The sequence below is a fragment of the Ylistrum balloti genome, unplaced genomic scaffold (assembly GCF_031769215.1).
Source record: "Ylistrum balloti isolate Yb309-2 unplaced genomic scaffold, AGI_CSIRO_Ybal_v1 Utg369850, whole genome shotgun sequence".
Taxonomy (NCBI): domain Eukaryota; kingdom Metazoa; phylum Mollusca; class Bivalvia; order Pectinida; family Pectinidae; genus Ylistrum; species Ylistrum balloti.
Genome location: NW_026782003.1, coordinates 2,850,412 through 2,860,604, shown reverse-complemented (window position 1 = coordinate 2,860,604; position 10,193 = coordinate 2,850,412). Strand labels below are relative to the sequence as shown.

General features: G+C 40.0%; 1 protein-coding gene across 1 annotated transcript; it reads right to left on the bottom strand.

Annotated features, from left to right (window-relative positions):
• Positions 1 to 1,750: 1,750 nt before the first annotated feature.
• Positions 1,751 to 3,694, bottom strand: LOC132545527 (uncharacterized). The gene is made up of 2 exons (XM_060209211.1): positions 3,466 to 3,694; positions 1,751 to 2,811 (listed from the first exon to the last, which is right to left on the bottom strand). The coding sequence occupies exons 1-2, from the start codon at positions 3,692 to 3,694 to the stop codon at positions 1,751 to 1,753; spliced, it is 1,290 nt and encodes a 429-aa protein (XP_060065194.1).
• Positions 3,695 to 10,193: the final 6,499 nt, after the last annotated feature.

Sequence of the window (10,193 nt, the reverse complement as noted above, 5' to 3'; positions counted from 1 at the left end):
CAGTCTCCGTACCGTTTGGTTCAGCAGCAGCAGCAGTCCTCACTGATCGATTTTAGTCCCAGTAATTGCTCCAGTAAAATTATTACGATACTTGCCGATCTTGGCATGCAAGGAGATACTAGAAATTTAACACCGAAACTCTTAACGAGAGCTGACTTACGTATCCCCACGAGACAACGGGTTTATTGTCTCTTGCGAAAACCGAATTTTCTTACTTTGTTTTAAATATACATGACTTTCTATCTAATAAATCAGATGTCCAGGGCATTTCAATAAAATCTTATCAAGTGTTTTCCATATCCGTACTGAGAGAAGGGAATCCCGAGGGTGGCTGGTTGGATGACTGAGGGCATTCTCTTACGTCTGTACGTGCATAATTTTTAGACTGGATTATCTCAGTTTTCTGTTTGGTTTTATATGTTGTATATTGAAAAGAAATATGACATGGATGACGTGTTTGTTGAAAGATTTAGAATCAAAGCTGATTTCACTATCTGTATTGCCTTTTGCTAGTTATATAAAAACATGTCCATATTGAAAATTCCCAGTAACACTAACTACAAAATGTATACCAGATATAAGACACTAAAAGCTAGATATTACAAACAAATGTATTTATTGATATTCAACAAAAATCAGTATAACATCGCAGTCTAAATGAACGCGCTCTGAACAGTCTATGACGTTCATAGCTCCAATCGAAAGAGCTTAATTGATAGAAGAGTATCACTGCTAATCGCTACAATCCGCATATTTGCCAGAAGTGTCTTTCTCAAAATCAGCTATATCTGTTGGACAAACGCGTCTTTCTTCAAATCAACGTTATTTGTCTTTTCCCTGATTGACACGGTCTGTTTGTCGGTACTTGTCTCTGTGTGAACCATTGCGGTCTGTTTGAAAGGACTGCATTCCATTTCAGATTCCACTCGGTCTCTTCGACAGAGCCTTAACTGTGTATCGGCACATGCTACTGCCAGAGAAGTCTTTTTCTTGAATCTGACAAAAGAGTCTCTTTACAAATCGAAGTAGTATGTTTGACAGGAAGCTCTTTACTCGAAAAAGGCAATGTCTGCTCGACAGAATTAAATTGTTTTCTTTGATTCGACACAGTCTATTGGACAGAAGTGCCTTCCTCTGAATCAATTCTGAATCGGCTTCCTCATTATATTGACGGAACTCCAGAAGTAACTTTTTCTGAACGGCAAAGTCTGCGTGACTGTCTTTCTCTTGATAATCGTAGGCTGTCTGGCAGAATCCCTTTCACTGAATCAGCTTCATCAACATGGTCAGATTAAGAGTTAAGTATCGATATATAGTTCCAAGTTTTAAAGTTTTAAAAGAAAAACTCTCTCTGTCTCGGCGCGGCCAATTTCATGGGAGTTCCAAGATCCGAATTCAATAGGTCACTTCAGCAGATGTTTTCCTCCGTGCAATAACACACATCAAATGTTCAATATTGATACAAAATTATATGAATATATCACAGGTTTACGTTTTGTTTCAAAACGCATGCGCATCAATCGGTTATAACATTTCAATTCCTTGCAAAGCCGGAATCATGACGATTCAGAAATCGTTACAAAATTATATGGATATATCACAGGTTTACGTTTTGTTTCAAAACGCATGCGCATCAATCGGTTATAACATTTCAATTCCTTGCAAAGCCGGAATCATGACGATTCAGAAATCGTTTCTGGACTTTATAAATCAACATTCATATTCTATAGCTTCATAACATTATCCTCCCTCAAGCGAAGCGCTTTTCCTTGCGTTTCTTTGTGTCGTTGACTCTTTGGACGGGAAGTCCTGTGATTGGCGGAAGTTTGACGTTAAACACAGGTGGAAGCGTTAATTCTGGTTGAGAGTACTGGCGGAGGGCCTGCCCCACTTCGCAGATATTCCCTGCCCGTGGTCTACCTGCATCCACATTACGCCAATAGTCATTTTCGTTTGTTAACGCTGTCATCACCATAGTGTGGTCTCTAAGCGGTACAGCACCAGCCTTGGATGAGTTTTCAATTTGCGCTGTGTCTATTGGTGGAAGTTTTACTGCATGCCCCTTTTTCAGAATGGACTTGTCCTCGATGTCGTTCCACTTCGCTTGGCTTGGAAGACTTTTATATTTCTTCGCTTTTCTCTTTCCTAATTTCACCGCGTTCCCGTTGATTGGCGGTAAAACGTCTTTCCTTTGATCTTCGTTTAACTCTTCATCGGAGAGTTTCACATCTACGGCGTCACCTTTGAATCGGTTGAAGAAGAAATCGTTTCTTCTGTAAGATTCGTATTCCTCATTCTTTTTATCAATCTCTGCCATGAGTTGATTGACTCCTGCATCACGAGTAGCAGATTTGCCAGGAATACTTGGTTCTTTGCTGATTTTCTTTGCGTTGACATCCTGAACTACTTTAACCACTTCTGGTTTCTTCTCGTGGTGTGTGCGCGTTCGATATAAAGCTGGTGCGGGTTTCCCCTTAGCATACAGTCCGGGAGTCATGATCTCGCGTTCCTCAAGGAAAAAGGATATTTCTGCATTCTCTGTATCCACATCAGCCTTCGACTTTTTCTTTTTTTGACGACTGACCTTGTGTCTGTCTTTCTTTCCATCCTGGGCATCCGTCAGTTCCTGTTGTTGGATTTTATCGCCATCAACTGTCATTGGTTTTCGAGGGAACTCTCTCGTGTGGAGGTTCAGTTTGATAGCCATTTCGGCACTTCTTCGTCTTCCTTCTTCATTCATGATGCCATTATACCCAGGAGGAAAGTTATCATCTTTGACATTTGGTGGTCTCCTGGCGCCAAACTGGAGATCTGGAAATGTAAACACAATATACCATAGTTAGAAATAGATTTAGTTTTCAGCATTATGTCTACGTACACACCACACAAATAAAACTGCTTAGGTTAGCAACTTTATCAACATCAAATAAAACTGCTTAGGTTAGCAACTTTATCAACATCAAAGAAAGCTGTATGGACAAAAGTTGGGACTTAATTACGTAACAGGCCGTAGGTTGTATTGTTTATGTTCACAAGCAATAAAATTATCGTCCGAAGATACTTATATAAAAAATAATAACCACGCATGCCTTGTGTAATAGATGTCAGAATACTAGTATTGAGTGGTATCTTCATAATCCGGTCAACGAAGGAAAATTCTAACATCGTTCAAGATAATTTTCGATCACGCCATTGTAATGGCTGACTCGACAATATTGCGCGATCGCTATGAAGTAAAGACAGAAATAACGGTGACTTATTAGATATCTCAGCCTACGCAGACAATGAAATAAAGAAACATATCACAAGACACAGAGATGCCAAATATCCTTAAACATCTTCATTTGTACCTACATTGTATATTGATATTGGTCACGTCATACTATCTTTAAGTTAAATGATAAGTAATTTGATACATTACATTAATTAATTTCCTAGTATACAGATCATACGATGATTCCTTACCGAATCGGTTTTGGTATGGAGCTGTGTTTCCGAGCAGTCTCTCTACTGTATCCGGAGTGTTAGCGCTGGTCAATTTTTGGACGTTCCGTTGGGGCAGCGTTGCAAGCAAGTTTGTTGTGAGAAGACCTGGTCCTTCGGCCTTGCCCAAATATCCTCTGTCTTGGGCGCGTTTTACGTTCTTCAGTGACAATACATCCCGGCTCTGGTGGCTATCGGGATAATTTACCATCTTTCCGTGTATAGAATATCTCGCGAAATGATGAAATTGCGAAGGAGCGGTTATTTGCGTGTTGTTCTTTTCCAGTAGTCAAGGAAAGAATTATGGGTTAATTGTTCCGAGTAGCTCTTGTGACGTCATCACAATTATTACGTCATAAGCATAGTCAATATACATAACCATGAGAAGCGTTACTGAAATTTATTTTCTAAACATATTTCATTCAAAAAAATAAGTATCCTTTGTAGTAAAACTTACAATTTCCTGGAATCAGAAGAATTGCAAGTATATGTTTTTTTTAGGAATTAATGTTTTTCGTTAGTTTAACATCTTAAATGAGGATCTGGTTTCGGTCGTATTTTATCACTCATTTTTAAACAGGACAGTCATTGAATGCATGAGGAGCCGCGGTAGTGTTTGGTTGCACAAGAAGAAAAGTGGGAGTGGTTGGTTACACAAAGAGAATCGTGGGAGTGGTTGGTACTCAAAGGGAACCGCGAGGGGGTGGTTGATTACACGCAGGGATCGTGGGGTGGTTGGTTACACGCAGGGACCGCGGGGGTGGTTGGTTACACGCAGGGATCGTGGGGGTGGTTGGTTACACGCAGAGACCGTGGGGGTGGTTGGTTACATGCAGGGACCGTGGGGGTGGTTGGTTACACGCAGGGATCGTGGGGTGGTTGGTTACACACAGGGACCGTGGGGTGGTTGGTTACCAGCAGGGACCGTGGGGGTGGTTGGTTACACGCAGGGACCGTGGGGGTGGTTGGTTACAAGCAGGGACCGTGGGGGTGGTGGGTTACATGCAGGTACCGTGGGGGTGGTTGGTTACACGCAGGTACCGTGGGGGTGGTTGGTTACACGCAGGTACCGTTGGGGTGGTTAGTTACACGCAGGGACCGTGGGAATATTTCGTTATACCATTCACCGAATATTGTCTTCGCTGTGCTAGGGTTTCACTCTCAGTAAAAAAAGCGTAACTATTAGATTTTACAAAACATAATAAAATTCCGCCAATTTCTACGCCCTTACTACACACTCGAAATGACATACTGCCAATACTTTCTTTTTAGATGATAGATCAATTCACACACACACTCTGCTACAAACAGAACACTACGGGTTTCATCGATCCACATTGAATATCTCAAAACTGTACACTGGTGTCACTTTGAGGTAAGTTATAGGAATTGATGGTCGCTGTCTGTGATATCATCCGATATCAATTATCACACTGTAATTGACATTTATTAATACTCAACGGTGCCAGTGAGTCTTATAGACGATTCTGCTATAGTTATTGACGCTATTATCACAATGGTATGATATTTATTCAATTAAATATGTATGATGAATTGTGATATTTCGATAATTTATAGGTGAATGTTTCAGTGGGTAACGACCTCGTATGGTGTCGGAATGATGCATTTTTATTAGGTTCAGAAATATATTCTCTCTTACAGAAATAAAGACATATATTACAGATATCTATTAAATTCCAGAAATAGAATGGAATTGAAAGTTTGATTGTATGTTTGTAAATTACAAAACAAACAGTTGTCAGTATGTGTTCCAGCAGATTGTTTAAATAATTGATAGATAAAATAAACCCGAACACTGGCTTAAACAGCTGATGAATTCTGCTTCTGGTTCGTATTTCGCAGCATCTTGTTGTACATGATATATGTATTTAACTCAATCGACACAGCATCAGGGAACCTCAAGTGAAGCGATGGTCCGATCGTCCGTACTCGCAGCGGTTTTTGTTTCCTACGGGTCGCCCTTTACTGTTGTGGTTCTTTCATTGAACAAGACGCTTTAACCTAATGGATTTAATAGCATGCGGTGGCTCTCCCGTATGATGTTCAACGTGATAAGACACAGCTTTCAGCGAACAAGGAAATCACGCCACATACTAGCTATTCACACGATGATAAAACTCAGAAAACTTACAAACAAACAAACAAATTCATGTGTCGTTTTTTCAAAGGCGTCTCGAAAGTGATCATCTTTAATTATAAAACACAATATGAGGGCATTACATTAATGAACATTGGGTTTCTGTATTAGTAAAGTATATATGTTTAAGAGAGCAATTTGCAAAACTAATGCCAAATGTTATTTGTAAGGTAATATAATAGTTTATACCAGATAGAAGTCCACAATGGTTCGTCTTCAAAGAGTACACATCGCGAAATCAATAACAGAGTATCACAGTAACCAAAACTGCCTCCTAGAGACTCTGTGGATAATCTGAGACGTAATGCAGCATGCATATTTAGTCTAATAATCTGCAATAGGAATTAAACAAAACTTTGACAGATGGCAGAGGGAAGTCATGGAGTGAGGGTTCCTCCTCATCACACTGGGGAAAGCATGGCGAGGATTCAAAACTTCATTTAAGGGCTTTCGAAATTGATGAAATTTTTTGGTTGGCGCGTGGCCTTACTTTCGAGAGAATTAGGATTGCGTAATTTTCTTTAAAAGAATATCTCCTTTTAAATTTACTTGAAAAACACATACATCACTCAATGAATCGGATCCTGGTGGAGGTTCTGGTCTCCTATTCAACATCATTATCAATTATGCACGGTTACCAGATAAGGGATGGGAATCTAATTTAGAATTTAAAACCTGGACAGAATAATAGGTTGATAAATTTGTTACTGATGTTAAAATTGATAGAGATATGCTCGAAATCAAATCTGTGCACTCTTTACGGTTCCATTAATCTGATCTTTATAATGACACAAGTACAGCCTTGACCTTGGAAACAGGCGACGTTGAAGGTCTCTAGCATCAATAAGCAATGACTCGCAGGAATTATTCGCGGAACGAGACAACAACAGTCTGTCTATCGCGACTAAAACGACTATATCTGATGATTGATTGATCAGTTGATTGATTGTAAATTTCCAAACGATATCAGCTAAAGACATATTCAGTCCGAAGATAACACGGTCAGTGCAGGCGTAAGCCAAGATACATGTCTGTGAAGGTTAAAGAGACAACACTGGATGTGTGACCCTGGTGGTGTGACTCAATTGTTAACTTTTCCTGAGGTGTGACTCTGGTAGTGTGACTCAATTGGTAACTTTTCCTGAGGTGTGACTCTGGTGGTGTGACTCAGTTGGTAACTTTTCCTGAGGTGTGACTCTGGTGGTGTGACTCAATTGGTAACTTTTCCCGAGGTGTGACCCTGGTGTTGTGACTCAATTGGTAACTTTTCCCGAGGTGTGACCCTGGCGGTCTGAACCTGGTGGTGTGACTCAATTGGTAACTTTTCCTGATGGTGTGACCCTGGTGGTCTGAACCTGGTGGTGTGACTCAATTGTTAACTTTTCCTGATGATGTGACCCTGGTGGTCTGAACCTGGTGGTGTGACTCAATTGGTAACTTTTCCCGAGGTGTGACTCTGGTGGTGTGACTCAATTGGTAACTTTTCCCGAGGTGTGACCCTGGTGTTGTGACTCAATTGGTAACTTTTCCCGAGGTGTGACACTGGTGGTGTGACTCAATTGGTAACTTTTCCCGAGGTGTGACCCTGGCGGTCTGAACCTGGTGGTGTGACTCAATTGGTAACTTTTCCCGAGGTGTGACACTGGTGGTGTGACTCAATTGGTAACTTTTCCCGAGGTATGACTCTGGTGGTGTGACTCAATTGGTAACTTTTCCTGATGGTGTGACCCTGGTGGTCTGAACCTGGTGGTGTGACTCAATTGGTAACTTTTCCCGATGGTGTGACCTTGGTGGTATGATCGTGGTGGGTGTGACCATGGTAGAATGACCATGATAGAATGACCCTGGTGGTGAACCTGGATGTGTCACCCTGGTAGCTGACCTGGTGGTGTGATCCTATGGTGAACCTGGAGGTATGACGCTGGTAGTTGACCCAGGTGGTGAACTTTTAGGTATGATTCTGGAACTTGATCCTGGTGGTTTAACCCTGGTGGTGAACCTGAAGGTTGATCCTGGTGGTTTGATCCTATTGTTGTGTCCCTGATCGTGTTATCCTAGTGATAATCATAATTATTGAGACATTCTGTCAACTTTCTTTATATCGATCTGGAGTCGATTAAAACCAAACACCCTGGCCTTAAAAAAGAAAGAAAGAAATGACCATGCCTGGGTCGGCATATAAAAGATGATTCTGGAGAGAAATCGCCATTTTCACATGCATGCAAACTGAATAATCTTTCCAGAGAAGTGGATCGTCCTCGAGGAGAAGAATTATTTTCTCTTCACATTTTGTAATATTGTTTTCTGGATATTTGGCATGGTTGACGTAATGCCAATGAATCGTGGTTATGACGTCATACCAATGTCCTAACAGGGAATCTCCCATCCCCGCCTAGAATATATGACACGGGAATCTCAGATGCTGTGTGATGTTTCTAAATCTTACATTTGCTCTGTTAACGTTCCAAGTTTTGATAGTAGCATATCTTACTCCCCAACCTACGTTAGTAATATGTTACAATTGATTAGAAAGACAAAAGTTGACAACTGAAAACCTTTGTTCTGAATCTTCCCTTGTGCGCAATAGTTTAAATATTATGGTAACTTTTCTTTTAGATTCCGCGTTTCACCTACATGAACATAAAAGGTAACGATGGCGGAGCAATACACACCCTTTTTCCTTCCGGTAAAATCTTATATAACTTTATATCTTTCAAGTTTCCGTGTATTTTTACCTTTTCGTTATATTTTGTTATCGTTTCGTTGATAATGAGACAAAATGCTGGTTTTTTTTATAAGTCCTCGATTTTCCATTGTACTCTTATATATGTTCTATTCCCAATCTTATAAAAGTGGCTTGGTGGGATAGAGAATAGTAATGAAATCTGCTGAGCCAGCATATTCTGCCGTTCAGTATGCGTCCAGATTATCGTGCTTTCGCCCACAGTCATCTGATCATTTGTATCTGTCCGAATCAAGCGAGACTTGTATATAGTTATGTTCGCTAGCATGTGTCTTGGACAGTGAACCATTCCGGGATATAACGAAAGCCTCTAGACCTCGGTATCTTTGCTAAATCTAGACACGCCTTGTCTCACAGTAACATGCAGAAGGGAAATCAATAACATATTCTCAGAACAGATCGTTCACGGTCTGAACATGTCCGTCTGGACATCAGACGACAAACAATATATACGGATCACTACACTGACGATTACTCCGAATGCAGTTCGATATATTCTGTCGGGTCTCTTTTTAGTGGTTCTCCTTTTCCCCCACTTTCGCCTGTTTAGAGTACATTAGCAAATATAGTTTCATGATGTAAGGGGAACAACTCTTGTAAAAAAATTGCCTAGAGCGTGTAGCATGTAAGTTATACATGACCAGTCTGTTTACCTGTATAAAACCCATCCCATGATGTATTAGAAAATACCCAATGGGTAGGACGTCAGGATATTTAATTCATATTAAAGTGTGCACAGCACATCTGAGACCTGAATATATGTTTCTGCATACATGTGTATTTCAATTAAATACAAACCTGTTAGTCAGTGTTAACGATATGTATAAGTCTTCTGGAATAAAAAGGAGGTTAATACTACCGTGTAATGATGTATAATGTTGGTCTAAATCTTAACATAATCACGTCTAAGCTGGTACTTTAAAGTCAATGTCCTTACACGCTCTATCAGTTTTCTAATCCGTCACCCGTACCAGGAACGTATAATTTAACCCGTACTATCAAGTTATATCATGGACTTCGGTGTATTTTCACATGGTGCATTTGGAAGACAGGGGAACATAGAGTCGTTCTAAGCTTATTAAGTACAACAATATTCTGATCATTCCCTTTAGCTAGTGGTCTGGATTACTCCACTAGACTACGCTCGTTGAATGTTCGATGCGAGTCCACGAGAAAAGTAAAAGAATAGGAAATCAAGGGAGATAATCTGCATTAAGAGCCTATTATGGTACATATCCTTGGGTCGATATACCAAGCACTAGAATGCCACGGAAATGTAAATAAAACATATAGTCATACAATGATTACAAATTTTAAAATGTCTGTTAAGGCACGGACTTAAATATAATATGGTTGTGGTAGATTTTCTGACCGTTACATAAAATTATGTCGTTTAAATTTCAGTAACTGGCTTATATGAAATTGCTTTAACAGGGTTATAAGGAATGAAAGAAAGAAATTTCAATAGTTGATTGTAACTTCGTAATGCTAACCTTGGAGAATACAAGCCAAGTTGACCCATGCAATGGTTTTGCTATTTTCTTTAAATAAAATAAAAATGGTAAGTCTTCTGATGAAGGAAAGAGGTCATTTTTAACGCAGAAATCGATTGACGCCTCTCTTCATTAATCTAATGGTATTTAGTGAATTGTATTTCGCTCTACATCTGTATTCACTACTACGGTCCCATTACAATACAATACAATCACCGGAAATCAGTTCTAGTCGGAAGCTACTTTAATGAACAATGATTGCTGTATGACATCATACAACTTCCACCGTGATGAGTAATCGCGCCCTTACAATCAA

What these genes read in the sequence shown, in the direction of transcription:
- LOC132545527 (XM_060209211.1), bottom strand. Translation starts at nt 3,694, where the DNA reads ATGGTAAATTATCCCGATAGCCACCAGAGCCGGGATGTATTGTCACTG. An exon ending in TCCATACCAAAACCGATTCG is followed by an intron (nt 2,812 to 3,465) that starts GTAAGGAATCAT and finishes TTACATTTCCAG; the next exon opens with ATCTCCAGTTTGGCGCCAGG.